General features: G+C 40.6%; 1 protein-coding gene across 1 annotated transcript in view; it reads left to right on the top strand.

Moving 5' to 3' along the window:
- gpr137c (G protein-coupled receptor 137c) overlaps nucleotides 1-9,664 on the top strand; it is a 47,879-nt gene extending 38,215 nt beyond the window's left edge. Inside the window, exons 6-7 of the mRNA XM_028821477.2 lie at nucleotides 4,009-4,133; nucleotides 5,115-9,664. Of these exons, the coding sequence (XP_028677310.1) occupies nucleotides 4,009-4,133; nucleotides 5,115-5,319 (330 nt within the window). The 3' untranslated portion in view covers nucleotides 5,320-9,664. The remainder of the gene's footprint in view (nucleotides 1-4,008; nucleotides 4,134-5,114) is intronic.
- The last annotated feature ends 6,630 nt before the right edge of the window (nucleotides 9,665-16,294 follow it).

The raw sequence follows: 16,294 nt of genomic DNA, 5'->3' as shown, positions 1-16,294 counted from the left end.
ATTCATTAAATACATCATAACTGTGTAAACATTTTCATAAAAGGCCATACAAAAAGCAAACGTGTAAAGCAATTTGACGTTGTAGAGTTGCACTCCCGCCCAGTAACACACCAACTGAATCTTTATAAAATAATATAAACATGCCGACTTTGTTTGGATTGAAATGTTTGGAGTTCAGAAAATTACAGAGCTGACTCAAAGACTGTTTAACCATGGTGGCTGCTGTAAGAAAGAAAATGAAAGAGATGATTATCCAGGTAAGTGTTGTCTGGTTAAATTTAAAGCATGTTTCCAGACCTGTGATATACAGTACTATGCAAAAGTTTTAGGCAGGTGTGGAAAAAATGCTGTAAACAAAGGATGCTTTCAGAAATGGAAGTGTTAATCATTTATTTTCATCAATCAACAAAATGCAGTGAATGAACAAAAGAGAAATCTAAATCAAATTAATATTTGGTGTGACCACCCTTTGCCTTCAAAACATCATCAATTCTTCTAGGTACACTTGCACACAGTTTTTGAGGGAACTCTGCTGGTAGGTTGTTCCAAACATCTTGGAGAACTAACCACAGATCTTCTGTGGATGTAGGCTTCCTCACATCCTTCTGTCTCTTCATGTAATCCCAGACACACTCGATGATGTTGAGATCAGGGCTCTGTCGGGGCCATACCATCACTTCCAGGACTTCTTGTTCTTCTTTACGCTGAAGATAGTTCTTAATGACTTTGGCTGTATGTTTGGGGTCGTTGTCCTGCTGCAGAATAAATTTGGGGCCAATCATATGCCTCCCTGATGGTATTGCATGATGGATAAGTATCTGCCTGTATTTCTCAGCATTGAGAACACCATTAATCCTGACCAAATCTCCAACTCCATTTGCAGAAATGCAGCCCCAAACGTTCAAGGAACCTCCACCATGCTTCACTGTTGCCTGCAGACACTCATTATTGTACTGCTCTCCAGCCCTTTGATGAACAAACTGCCTTCTGCTACAGCCAAATATTTCAAATTTTGACTCATCAGTCCAGACCACCTGCTGCCATTTTTCTGCACCCCACTTCTTATGTCTTCGTGCATACTTGAGTCGCTTGGCCTTGTTTCCAAGTCGGAGGGATGGCTTTTTGGCTGCAACTCTTCCATGAAGACCACTTCTGGCCAGACTTCTCCGGACAATAGATGGGTGTACCTGGGTCTCACTGGTTTCTGCCAGTTCTGAGCTGATGGCACTGCTGGACATCTTCCGATTTCGAAGGGTAATAAGCTTCATGTGTCTTTCATCTGCTGCACTAAGTTTCCTTGGCTGACCACTGCGTCTACGATCCTCAACATGCTTCTTCAAAAGAGCTTGAACAGCACATCTTGAAACCTCAGTCTGCTTTGAAATCTTTGTCTGGGAGAGACCTTGCTGATGCAGTATAACTACCTTGTGTCTTGTTGCTGTGCTCAATCTTGCCATGACATGAAACTGTCTTCCACAACCTCACCTTGGTAGCAGAGTTTGCCTGTTCCTCACCCAGTTTTAAGCCTCCTACACAGCTGTTTCTGTTTCAGTTAATGACTGTGTTTCAACCTACGTGTGACATTGATGATCATTAGCACCTGTTTGGTATAATTGGTTGATCAGACACCTGACTAGAATCCTACAAAACCCCTGACTTTGTGCAAGTGTACCTATAAGAATTGATGCTGGTTTGAAGGCAAAAGGTAGTAACACCAAATATTGATTTGATTTAGATTTTTCTTTTGTTCGCTCACTTTGCATTTTGTAAATTGATAACAATAAACAATCATTATTTATATTTCAGAAAGCATTCTTTGTTTACACCTTTTTTTCACACCTGCCTAAAACTGTTGCACATAACATATAACTGTGTATGTTATGGGTACAGCCAGAAATTGGATAAATCTAGCATTACCGAGAAAAGATCACATTATCCAAAAGGCCTGTACAAACCTGGCATTACTCGGGTAGAGTTAGAAACTCATATGTTATTCCAGCTTTATCCGGGTAATGCTGGGTTTCTCATTTTCAGGGCTTTACCTGTAACATATACAACTCCTCGATAGAGTCCAGCGTCAGGCCTACAATCATTTCTACAGTCTGACACATTCCAAGAGAGTTAATCTGCTTGAGGTGCCCTCCCAATTTAGTTCACAAATCTGCACGGTTATTTGGTTCATTTCTGATAAATTATCAAATATTTGTCACAGTAGAGACACTGCTCCTGTCAAATGTGACAATGGTAACCAGCAAACTGCAGTGACTGCATTCTTTTGGACCATAATTCAAGATTTGATGTAAAGATGCACAAGCTGTAGCGGTTCATGGTAGCCAGGTTTGAATACAGTTGACATTTTTAGTGTACTTTGTGGGTTAACTGATTGAAATCAGGAATAATATGAAATATTAAATAAATGAACTGTAGGGGTTTTGCCACATCTGCTGTCCATTCTTTCTCTGTCTCTCTCGCTCTTGCTCTCGCACCAATTAACTGTCAGCAGTCCATCTACCAGCGTACTACACAACTGTTTTTCCTCCAAATTCAATTGATTGTGATGTCAGCTACTATATGGCAGCCTGTAATAGTCTGTACGTTTAAAACTGAATCCGGTGGTGTGGTATTCACTCCTCATTTTCTGCATGTCAACAGAGGTTTAGATACTTACGCAAACACTAACGTCTGTTAAACATCTACAGAAAATGGTTTCTTTTGACATTGGAAATGTATTGTTGCAGCATAAGAGTTTACGTTTAAAATATTGAATGAATAAATGTGTACAAATCTTTTGTCATGCAGAAAATGTTGATGACTTTTAAGGGGATTAAATACTTTTGCTATATACTATATATACGATATACTGTATCTAAACTCCTGGACATGCATCACTCTGTGTGTGCACGTGTATTGTCATGTGCGCAGAGTATAATGACCACATATTTTGATTAACAGGTGCTAATCAAGATGTATATTTGTGTTTGTCTATACAGTAAGTCCCCTACGTATGAACCTTCAAGTTACGAACTTTCGAAGATCCAAATGTACATGTACAAGAGATTAAAAATTATTTAAATAAGAGAAAAATTTTAGCATAAAATTGTAGCATAACTTCAAATTTTGCTGCAGCACGTAGGATCGTTCACATGTCTGGTGCTAAGCGGAGTGTAAATCCAGTGCTGCTATTGTTTTACATTCTCAGTCACATGTGTGCCTCTCCTACAAGTGGTTGTCCTTTTGGCCGTATCTCTTGTCTATGCGGAGTTAACGTGCTTTATTTCAAGCCCAGGATGTTCAGTAGCATGGTGGAGCGCAGGTGCAGGAGAGACCTTCAGTTGGATCTTGTGAAGAGCTAGTTCTCCTTGACTTGTCCTAATCGACTCTAATGTATGATCTTCAGATATGCGCATCCCATCAGGAGTATCGCGGGCTTAGTGATGGCGTTTATATTGATAAACTCAAACTGGAGTTAGTGCCGGATGGACTTTTGTTGTGTTGTTTGTCCTCGTTTCAAAACCTTCCACGAATCTTCACTGTGAAAACTTACCAGGCATCAATACTAAGTGATGGGCAGTAGGTGTCGAGTGATGATGTCATCAGATTGCTCACTTTGTGTGGCGGCCGGAATTGGATTTGAAGACAATCACGTGGGCTTGTTCACTAGTCAGAAAGAGAGCCTTCTGTACCGACATCACCTGAGGGAAAACAATGGGAATCAAAAACAACTATCAATTGTTTGTTGTTAAAATGCACTAGAAATCTATAACAAAAAATACAAATATAAATTTGTAAAAGCACTTACTTGTGTACTGTACAGTACAAATATATGTTTTCAAAAGGAGTTGAGGAGAGGTAGGTTAGGTCTGGACTCACAAATTTGCTCTCGGAATGGAACTCGTTGGTGTGTAGGGGACTTGCTGTATATAAATTCTAAATATAAAAGTAGTTTTTAAGTTAATAATTAGTATTATTTGGAGGTAAAAAAAAAATTCTTTTTTTGTCATCCTGCAGACTCCAGGGGGTATGATTAATAGCCACAGCTTCAGCTCCCGGGCATATTACTTCGATAATCCACGGCGCTATGACAGTGACGACGATTTGTCTCGAAGTATCAGTTCCAGGGGAGACCGGGGAAGGTCAGTAATTAGTTTTTTAGTTGATAATGTATTGTATTGTTCCAACCAAGTCTCTCCATTAGTACCCATATTGCAAAACTGCCAATGCCCAAACCCCTTCTCTTGCATTCCAAGATTAACTTCTGTTTTGCTTTTCATCAATAAATATTTTCACAGACAAACTCTCTTTACACAGATTGTAGTAGTACTAGGGTGTAGTACCGTGTTAGCCATTATGAATGTAGTGAGACGTCAAGCAAATTAATGGCCCCTTTTATTGGCTAACTAAAAAGATTACAATATGCAAGCTTTCGTGGCAACTCGGGGGAGGGGGGGGGCTTCTTCAGGCAAGATGTAATATTGTAATCTTTTTAGTTAGCCAATAAAAGGGGCCATTAATTTGCTTGACGTCTCACTACATTCATAATGGCTAACACGGTACTACAGACATACAAGACACCGATATGTACTGCTACTACAAGGAATTGAAGACCAGGTGGAAGAAACTGGCACCCATGGATAGCGACATTTGATGACATTTCGCCTGAAGAAGGGGCCTGAGTCGCCTCGAAAGCTTGCATATTGTAATCTTTTTAGTTAGCCAATAAAAGGTGTCATTTTGCTTGACGTCTCACTACATTCATAATGGCTAACATGGTACAACAGACATACAAGACACTGATATGTACTGCTACTACATGGAATTGAAGACCAGGTGGAAGAAACTGGCACCCATGGACAGCGACATTTGATGACATTTCGCCTGAAGAAGGGGCCTGAGTCGCCTCGAAAGCTTGCATATTGTAATCTTTTTAGTTAGCCAATAAAAGGTGTCATTTTGCTTGACGTCTCACTGCACAGATTGTAGTGTAATTGATATATTTTTTTTTTTAATTGCTGTTTCATTTGCAAACTTGGAATGAGGTGACTTGGTTATATCAAAATAAAACGTCCTCTGTTTTTTTTGTTTTTTTTTTTCCTCTCTCTCTTTTGTCTTTGCAGCATCCTTTCCTCTACCCCTCAAACTGGCACCAGCTGGTACGGCACTATCCAGAGAAATGGCAGCTTTACTGTGATTCCACAGTTGCTAAGTGGTCCTTCAACAGCAACTGCCCCTTTGCTTTTGGCTTATGGCAACATCCAAGCAAATCAGCACCACAACTACTACTCAACGCCCCAGAATTACCATGTGACCCCTCAGAATTAGCTCTTCCTGCCCAGCGCGATATTTCGTACCATTCCACATGACCAACTGCTTTACTCCGGGGCTATGAAATATTCTGCAGTCAGCAGATCATTCAGCTCTTGGATTGCTGTACTTTACGGTAGAGCTGGTTACTCTACTCGATGGAGTGCTACTACAGACTTGGCGTAGCGTGAGTGAAGTACTATTCAGCCATACGTAGATGGCAACTTCAGAAGTGGTGTGGCTCCATTTTTTTTTTTTTTTAAATCATTTCCCCCCCCCACCTTATATTCCTAACTTGGCTCCCATGCATGCAGTAGAAAACACCTTGGCTTGGATCTAAAGACTCGGGAATGATTTACTGCTCCGTAGGTCGTGTAACTTCCATTTCAGCAGCTTTTTACTTCAGTCATACGTTCAGTCAATGGACTCTCGATATGAACTTTTATTCTTCTGAACTTGTTCCTGTTTTGCTACTGTAACCTACCCACGACGTACCCCTTCACTTGCATACCGTTCTTTTTTTTGTTTTTTACAGATTTATATTGTCCTATTTTTGCTTTACTTGGTAAACCTGCTTGAGTTGACCTACATCAAGAACATTTATTTTTCCTGCAGCAGTGTTTCCAGTAGGCTAGTCTTTTGCACTTTGTGAAGGTAGCTTGATGCTTTTTATTTAGAATGCGCTGATGGGTAGATGTTCCAAAAGCTACTTACACCTTGCCTCCCCTAAAGACACGAACTGTAAGGAAGAGCAGTTAATGGGCTTCATAGAACGACGTGTATGACTTTCCGATATCTTCACATCCCACAGGATTGCGTCACCACACTGCTTGTTAATCACTCTGAAGTATTGAATGATGTGCTGAAGCAAGGGTGGTCTGCTTAAATGAATGAAGACAGCTTGGGCTAACGTCTGCTATCTTTTAAGAGAGAATTACGGTCAAGTCATTTGATCAAAATCAAGTCAGGCTCAGGCTTTTAATTATTTTGACCAAAGATTGATTACTTTCTTAAGATTCCTTTATGTTAGGTAGTGTGTGGTCTTTGGAGAGACCTGACAGTCTGAGTCTTCATTCTTCCCTGTGGTGCGCTAAACCTCCTTTCTGAAAAGGCGAGTTAGACGTGTGCTTTGGTTTGTGTATCTCTGGGTATTGAAAGTCAAGCCTGATATCTGAGAGGGAGATCTGCACTTAACGTCTTTCAGCGAGTGGCGCAGGAGTGTTCATGTACAGGATCTATAATCTTAATGTGTTGCTGTCTTGTAACTTTGTTGCCCTGTTTTAGGATTTCTCAAGTAATGCAAACGGTACTGGTACTGTAAAGCAGCAGTAAGGAGTTCGAAAAGTCCTCCTTCAGTTTGTTCTTGAAATTTAATTGGAAGGATGGCTAACTTTGACCATAATGGATTATTTGACAAGTGCAGGAAACTGGAAAGTTTACAGTTTTGGACAACATGGATTGGCCTCTGTAACTTTTCTCCTCTCCTTTTATCGTAAAGATTTGGTTTTCTTGGTTCCGAAGTGAAATCCTTCTTTGTGAGGACAGTTCCAGTTGCAGTGGCCCCTACATCTCCCTCGCTGTTCTGAAGAAGGAACTTTTGACATTCAAAAGTGTGTCAGCCGAATGTAAAAACACTAAAACGTTTCATTAATGTTAAATGCAAACGATATTTTTCCATCTTTTTATAGAAATGGTGGCACTTTTGTACGTTTTCATTGCTTGCTGACAATGACTTTAGGACACTTTTGGACTGAGATGTTACCCTGCTGAATGCTTTATTGATGAAATGTTTGTTTGCCTGGAGCAGCGGTTATCTTTAAGGATTGTAGACACACATAGCAAACTGTCAATAATGGGGCTTTCAAGAAGGATTCATTTTATTACTTAAGTGCATGTTATGAATCGGTTATTGCCCTCGTCTAGCTCAAAAGACGTGTGTTTACGCCATTTATCATTCCAGTTTCTCCGTGTTGGATCAACAAGTGGGTGTTTTCTTCAACGTGTTGGGAAGCTAAGTAAGCTAATTGTGTGTGAAAGGGTCTCTCCGAGTGTTTAAGCGCTCCATTATACCAGTTCAGCCTTTTCTTAAGCTTTTATTGCACATTCTCTTGATAAATGGGGGTTTCGTGCTTGTTAGGTTAGACCCCCAACCCCCCTGTCGTCGTCCTTTTTTTTTGCATTCCTCTGCAGTTTGATATTCCTTGTTTGGGTTTTCTTTTCCAGCATAGGATCTCTTAAAGCGATGTAGCTTCCCTGTTAGTATCTGAATTTCCACAGATGTAGTGTGTTTGTATTTATTTTTGATGCTAACGACACATTTCCCTAATGTTTTTTTAAGGAGCAGATTGTCCAGGTCGGTGCATAACTAGATCACTCTGTTCTTTTAGGCCTGTGAAATTCTGCCAGTTGCATGTAAACACTCCTACTAAACGATGAAGAGTGTGCTGTGTTGTCATCAGGGTTTTAATACCAAAATGGAGAAGAACATTCCATTGCACTGTAGCTAGAAGGACGGGGCCAAGCTGAATGAACCGCTTAGGGGGGGTTCCTTTTACTCTTTGGGAGTGGGTCTTTTTTTTTCGTTTTTTTTGAACGGGACTCATTTTATTTTCTAGATGTTCTAGCTTTATTTTTTTTTTTTTTTTTGTATTTTTGTATTCTATTTCATGTAGCATCGTCCACCAGTTTCAATGATAAGCTAGAATGACCCACGTGGTCCACTTTTACAGGGCAGTCTGCCTAAAGCTTTGCTGCTTGTGTACTTGCTAAGCAAGGTCCTTTATTGGTAGTGTAACGATTTGGGACATATCCTTTTTTTTTGGGGTGGTCTTTCTCTTCTTAATTACTAGCTCGGTGGTCCACTTCTCTTTTTTTATTGGGGTGTAAGTGTTTTGGTTTTCAGGATCAGCTCTCCACTGCGGTGGGTTGGCACCCTGCCCAGGATTGTTTCCTGCCTTGTGCCCTGTGTTGGCTGGGATTGGCTCCAGCAGACCCCCGTGACCCTGTGTTCGGATTCAGCGGGTTGGAAAATGGATGGATGGATGGATCAGCTCTCCATATTCCTGTTACAAGATGAGTACTGCTGCCCTCTTGTGGTCAGAGCTTGGACTGAAGAAAGTCATTCTAATGTAAAATCCTGGATTTTTTTGTATTTTTATTTATTAATTTCAATTACCAAGCATTAGACTTGTGTAGCAACGGTGTGACCTGTGCAACTAGTAGGAACCTCAGCCTTGGTAGTTGAAGCCATGCCATTCTGCCCCTTCATGCGATTCATTTTCCTGCTCCACGCACATCTTCCATAAAACTGGGGAGTTCTTGTTATGCATTTGTCGCAGGCTGTGATTGGTGAACGTGTGTATAAAGAGTCCATTATTGCAAGGCACTGGACTGAGTGGGTTTGGAAAGCTGTTGAGCTACAACAAGAAGCATTAGATTGGCGTTGTCACCTTGGCGTTTGAGTTAAGTGCCTGCAGATTTTTGTTGTTCACAGTCCGGTCACAGCAGCCATGTACTCTTGGGCAGAACCCTGCAATAATAGAGTTTCACCTTCAAAGCCAATCCAGATATGTCCTCTATTTCTGTATCTTTAGGTTGTTGTGCACTTTTTCTTTTCTTGCTGTAAGGACCAAAATGGTTTTCAACCTGTTAATACTGAAACGTTTGCACCAAATGCCATATCTCTTGATCAAAAAAACAAAAAAATAGCAGTGTTGCAAAAAAATTTTATGTGTCTTTATAAAATTCTACTTTTTTTTCTAAATTAAGGATATCATAAAGCAACAAGTGAGCCAAGCAAATAAGTTACTAGTTTAACTCGTCTCTGAATAGAGTCTGCTGCCACATTCTTAATTACAGCAATGATTTAATGGTGCCAAAACTGGAAGACGGAACAAACTGTCACGTTTATCAGATGAGCTGCCTACTGTGCCAGTGTGACAGTTTGAGATGGAGCACTTTAACTTTATATTGTAATGCAGGACCGAAAACAAACTCTTATTGTCGGGGGTCTTCGAAAGAACGCTTCCTTCACCATCACAGGAGGACCGATGTGGCAGCTGACGACTTACGTCCATTTACGTGGCACCAGCATCCATCGTGGGCTTCACGCATGTCTCTGAAACACTTGGTATAAAGGGGAAGGTGAGACTTGTACTTGTGTGTGTTTTCTGTTCAATGTGAATGTACCCTTTTTGTTTTTAATTGTGTTGATTTTACATTCTGTTTATGTACTCTGTTGTGGGAGATGTGGTATTAGGGGTTGGCAAATGAATGTATTAGGGTTTGGCCTGATCCCATTGCCCGTAAGCCTGTATAAAACACTACCACGTTTAAATAAAAGTCTTATTGCACTGTTTTTAAAGGAGGTGTCGGCTGTGTTGTAATTTTAACAGGCCATAAGACTAGTCGTTTCTGGGCATGTTGAGCCCAGCAATCCAAATGATTCACTGACTTTCATTCTGCATTCTGTTATCTGGCTGAGTTGTCACAACTGCACTTTAAAATGTGGCTTATTTTTAATTTCTCATTGTCCAGATTTTGCAACTTGGGTATATTTTGTTCCTATGCAGTGTAGAAGTCCAACTAGTCCAAACTAAAGATGGCAAAGTTGTAATTGTCTGGGGAAAATGCAGCAAACAGGATTACCGTATATACTCACATATAAGTCAGTTCTTGAAACCCAAAAAATCGATCATAAAATCAGACCCTGACTTATACGCCCGTTCAAAAATGCGACATTTTTTTTTTTTTTTTAACATCTTCTTGCCTCCTCCAATCTCAGCAGTTTCTCAGGCGCATCGAATTTTGTTGCAGCAGCGCAGTTACCAATTTCTTTTGCTACTTCAACGATGTTTAATTTAATTTAAAACCAGCTTCACATTTTCTTCAGATCGAACACTCCATCGTAGATAAGGGATGCTCTTACAATAAAGGTGTATGAGATGTGAGATACAAAAGACACAAATCAGTGCAAACGTCGCTTCAGAATAGTTCAGGTATTACTGTGTGGTCATGTAGTAACATACAGTGGGTACGGAAAGTATTCAGACCCCCTTCAATTTTTCACTCTTTGTTATATTGCAGCCATTTGCCAAAATCATTTAATTTTTTTCCTCATTAATGTACACACAGCACCCCATATTGAGAGACAAAAAAAAGAATTTTTGAAATTGTTGCAGATTTATTAAAAAAGAAAAACTGAAATATCACATGGTCCTAAGTATTCAGACCCTTTGCTGTGACACTCATATATTTAACTCAGGTGCTTTCCATTTCTTCTGATCATCCTTGAGATCACCTTCATTTGAGTCCAGCTGTGTTTGATTATACTGATTGGACTTGATTAGGAAAGCCACACACCTGTCTATATAAGACCTTACAGCTCACAATGCATGTCAGAGCAAATGAGAATCATGAGGTCAAAGGAACTGCCTGAAGAGCTCAGAGACAGAATTGTGGCAAGGCACAGATCTGGCCAAGGTTACAAAAAGTTTCTGCTGCACTTAAGGTTCCCAAGAGCACAGTGGCCTCCATAAAATGGAAGACGTTTGGGACGACCAGAACCCTTCCTAGAGCTGGCCGTCCGGCCAAGCTGAGCTACCAGGGGAGAAGAGTCTTGGTGAGAGAGGTAAAGAAGAACCCAAAGATCACTTTGGCTGAGCTCCAGGGATGCAGTCAGGAGATGGGAGAAAGTTGTAGAAAGTCAACCATCACTGCAGCCCTCCACCAGTCAGGGCTTTATGGCAGAGTGGCCTGTAGGAAGCCTCTCCTCAGTGCAAGACACATGACAGCCTGCATGGAGTTTGCTAAAAGACACCTGAAGGACTCTGAGATGGTGAGAAATAAGATTCTCTGGTCTGATGAGACCAAGATAGAACTTTTTGGCCTTAATTCTAAGCGGTATGTGTGGAGACAATCAGGCACTGCTCATCACTTGTCCAATACAGTCCCCACAGTGAAGCATGGCGGTGGCAGCATCATGCTGTGGGGGTGTTTTTCAGCTGCAGGGACAGGACGACTGGTTGCAATCGAGGGAAAGATGAATGTGGCCAAGTACAGGGATATCCTGGACAAAAACCTTCTCCAGAGTGCTAAGGACCTCAGACTGGGCCGAAGGTTTACCTTCCAACAAGACAATGACCCTACGCACACAGCTAAAATAACGAAGGAGTGGCTTCACAACAACTCTGTGACTGTTCTTGAATGGCCCAGCCAGAGCCCTGACTTAAACCCAATTGAGCATCTCTGGAGAGACCTAAAAATGGCTGTCCACCAACGTTTACCATCCAACCTGACAGAACTGGAGAGGATCTGCAAGGAGGAATGGCAGAGGATCCCCAAATCCAGGTGTGAAAAACTTGTTGCATCTTTCCCAAGAAGACTCATGGCTGTATTAGCTCAAAAGGGTGCTTCTACTAAATACTGAGCAAAGGGTCTGAATACTTAGGACCATGTGATATTTCAGTTTTTCTTTTTTAATAAATCTGCAACAATTTCAAAAATTCTTTTTTTTTGTCTGTCAATATGGGGTGCTGTGTGTACATTAATGAGGGAAAAAATTAATTTAAATGATTTTAGCAAATGGCTGCAATATAACAAAGAGTGAAAAATTGAAGGGGGTCTGAATACTTTCCGTACCCACTGTATAATACATAGAAAAAAAAAAGGCCGAGTGCTCCGTGGTTACTCTCTCAGGTGGGCGTTAGCATATCATAATCTCTTGGACCAATAGTGTGAGTTTTCCGCATTTAACTTGTACAACTGACATAAAATACCGGAAATTACACAGTAAAATCAAGACCTGAATTATCTGCGAGTATATACGGTAATTTTGTTATCAATGTACTTCTCTAGTGTTGGCTGGCAGGCTTTGTTGGACAAGGAGGTAGTCGTTAAGGCAGACATCCATTTAAGACTTGCAAAGCTTTTGGAAAAGCGATGTATTTGTGACCGTCGAGCAAATTCATCTGTCTGTCAGCCCAGCCTACCACCTCAGAATGACTGCACATATTTGGAAATGTGCTCAAGTTTGTTTTTAACAAAGGAGATGCCCGTGTCAGATGTAGATGGGACGCCTTTTCTCTTCACTCTGTACACCCGAGACTATAAATGGAACACCAGGTCATGTCACTTGTAGTAATTCACAGAGGATTCTGCACTAAGTGGGGTGTATGGACGAGTATAGGAGGCAGATGGAGAACTCGGAGAATTGTCTGCAATTTAACAGCAGCAAAGCCAAGGAACTGGTTACTGAGGAGCCTTTACCTCTGATCACACTTTAGGGAGTGGATATGGTGAACTGCTACAAGTACTGGTGGAGTCCACATCAATGACAGGTGGGGCTGGCCTTGTAATACAAAGGAACCATACAAGAACGGGCAGGGTAGACTCTTTTCATAGGAGACTGTGTTCCTTTAATGTGGGAAATGACACCCTTCACATCTTTTATAACTCTGTGATGGCCAGTGTGATTTTTCTACACTGTTGTGTGCTGGTAACATCACCTCAAGAGAGGCCCACCAAACTAACAAGCTAATTTAAAAGGCAGACTCAGTTATTAGACACTCTAGACCCCCTGAAGGTTGTAGCAAAAGAAAGAATTAAAACTGTGTGCCATTATAAACAATGCTGCACATCCACTCTATTGACACACTAACACAGGACTTTCAAATAAATAAAATAAATTCTTTGCATTTGTATAGCGCTTTTCTCGCTACTCAAAGCGCCCAGCAATTGCAGGTTAAGGGCCTTGCTGAAGGGCCCAACAGAGCAGAGTCCCTTTTTGGCATTTATGGGATTCGAACCGGAAACCTTCAGAGTGCCAGTGCAGATCCCTAGCCTCAGAGCCACCACATATTTCAGCCAACATATTTGTCAGAAGTGGGTCAAGAAATGTGAGTGTGGGTCCTTTATACCATTAAAAATACGCCTGCATAGTGCATCACTTTGACTGCTCACTTTAAGTAATTTTTCTCAGTATTTTTGTTTAATATCTACTTATTTATACTGCTGTAATCCTAATTTTCCCCTTTGGTCCAAAAGTTCTGTCTGAGAATCGGAGCTGGCCCCCATGAGACTATCCAAACGAGACCATTAAAAGGTGTGTAGTGAATTAGCGGTAAAAACCTGCCCTGCAAAGGCTACACCCCCACGGCTTCTTCCTAAAACGCCCACCTACAGTTTCTCCAGTCCATGTGTTTTAAACTGCTGCTGGGGTTGATGGGAGAGATCTATTGAACAAAAGACTTGATGGAGAGAAAATAAAAAGATGAAATGCTCTTATCCATTTGGGAGTCCAGTAACACATCATAACTGACAATTAGAGAAAAGCACTATATAAATGTAATGAATTATTATTAATTTGCATGTAGTAATGCGCAGTATGACAATGCAGACAGACCACTGCCGCTCCACCCGTTTGAGAAGTGCCAAGTCTACTATGATATCGTTGTCATTTTGACTGTTGCATTACTATATAACAAAGCAGCAAGTCGAGTTTAGTGAAGCATGGTGCTCTGTGGTTATGCAACGTGTTAAAATGCCATGGCTACCTTGTCATTTTCTTTCTGTAGTTACTAGGGGGCTTCGCTCACCAACCCCCGTGTTTGGTTTTCCGGATACACACTTAAGATTTTTTTTTTCTTTGAATTGTTGCTATTTCATTAGTTTCACTTTTATTTCAGAACTTTTGTAAAAACAATTTTTGTAATCTTGCGAGTCCCAATATGCTGAATCTTTTTAATGAGGTCAGGACAGGTTTCTCTGTTTGGAATTTCAGCAAAGACAAAACGATCTACATCATCAGCATTCAATAACAAAGTAAGTAGAGTTCTGCATTGGACTCCTGTCTGTAAAGTCGTGCTATTTTCCTCTCACAGTTCCAAAGGTACATGGGGTTACCAAGGTGGTACCCCAGCTTTTGTCTAGGTTTTTGTACAAGGGCTAGACAGAACATTTTTGACTCCTGGGGTAAATTTAGCTTTTTAAATAAGCAGATAAATAAATATATATACATGAACAAAGTAACCAATAAATGCATGTGCGGTAAACTCAGTTTTTGAAATTCTCAAGGTTCTTTATCACATGCATAGTTATACAGGACAACACGCAGTGAAATGCATCCTGATCTGCTTATCAAAAACTGCAAAGTTAGAAGAATATCAGTTAGATTAACAAAAAGTCATAGATTGAAAGGTAACAGTATAGTAGAACATAATAAGTAAAATTATGTGAATAAAGTAGAATTAAGTGTTAAGGTGCAATAGTGTAGTAATTATTGTGTAAAACCAAAGTTAGACCGGTGCATAGTTAAATGAGGCAGTTTGTTTGCGCTACTGCGATCTTTACTTTCTTTTTTTATATTTTCTAATTTTCCTACTTTCATATCCTTTAACTTTCTCCACACGTGTATAGCACCAACTTTTTTTTTTTTGAGCCTTTCTAATTTCACTGGTTTCATCGTCTCTAACCTGCTCTGCATGTGTTTAGCGCCAACGTTTGTAAACGTCTTTATGAAGTTCTACTTTCTTTTACTTATTGTCTTTTAATTCTGAGCCGGATTGGATGTGCTTTTATTTCAATTCCACTTGTTCTGGGCTGATAATTTACTTTCCTTATTTTCTGAATTTGCACCTCGATTATTCTTTTTTGCTCTTTTTTTCTGTCCAACGCATTTGAGTCTCTTTTCTCCACGCTGCTTTCTTCTTCGCTTATATGTTGACATTTAATTTATAACGTACTGTCCTTATACGCTTTATTTGCGCTGAGAGCCCTGGATCTGTGTGTGCTCAAATTCACAAGACTGAATGTTTTGCTGCCTATTGTCCTATTTGATAGATTGTAAGTAGGGTGTGTCTTTGGTCTCGCGGGTCTTTAAAATGTCTCCCGAGAAGATCACGTATCCTAGTCTTGTTTTGCTTTCCAGGACAGGATTTCTTTTTATAATATGTACAGTCATAAGGTGGATGTTGCAGCCTCCTCTGTGCATCTACTGCGGATGTTAGATTTGTGGATTTGGGTGTTTTGAGTACAGAAATCTACATCTCCTGTTGCTCTTCATCAACTCTGTTAATAGCAGTCCTTTTGCTGGACTAGAACACCCCATTTAGTTCAAGCACATGTGTTGCAGTTCGTATTTCCGTTCATAGAGCTGCCAGTTCTTTCAAGCTTACACCGATTCCTAAACTATCATTAAACGCTGAACAAAGTACACAGCACCCATGACAACATATCGTTCACATTTACCATTTGTCCATTGCTGCCATCAAATGCCACTGTAGAATCTGCTACAGGTTATTTGTTTTCAAATGTGCAATGGGCTCTCTGCACACACGGCTCCAAGGCTTTGTAGGAGACGGACAGTTGATGCTTTATTGTAAGCAGAAGCTTGCAGACTTTCAGACCAGGTCAGTGAGACCACCCCTACTTTGAAAGCCATGTTCATGAGGTGTTGGGAGTGGTTTAGAAATGTGACACTCAGTGAGCAGTCTACTTGTTCTCCCTCTCGTTTAAGCAAACTTCACGTACGGTTGGCTCCAGCAAGAATACTGCATGAAAAATGAGGCGCTTTTTTTTGTATAGGCATAGCATTTGAAGTTTCCATCCTTTTAAGCACCAATTTTGCTGCAAGTCACCCACTTCAGATACTAGAAATGTGAACACGAGATGTACACCACCTTCTTTCATTCCAACCAGTCCGTCACTGCATTAATGAAATAGATAAAAGTATCCACATTGTGACTATCCTTACGTATGGCCCTCTAATTCAATATGCTCAATGGCATCATACATGGATCATTAAACTTTCAATAGGAAAATCAGACACACACCTGAATGCATTTATAGTGCACCATTCCTGGCCATCGTGCAAAAGGATTTGCTAGTACTTTACACGGACTGGACCTTGAATCCAAAATAAAAGCTTACATGCGCGCCCCCCCCCCCCCCCCCCCCCCCAAACTCTTCACATTCCAATTCTAATCCTGCTCATGTA

This window comes from Erpetoichthys calabaricus, chromosome 16 (assembly GCF_900747795.2).
Source record: "Erpetoichthys calabaricus chromosome 16, fErpCal1.3, whole genome shotgun sequence".
In the NCBI taxonomy this organism is placed as follows: Eukaryota; Metazoa; Chordata; class Cladistia; order Polypteriformes; family Polypteridae; genus Erpetoichthys; species Erpetoichthys calabaricus.
This window is presented reverse-complemented; position numbering and strand designations above follow the sequence as displayed.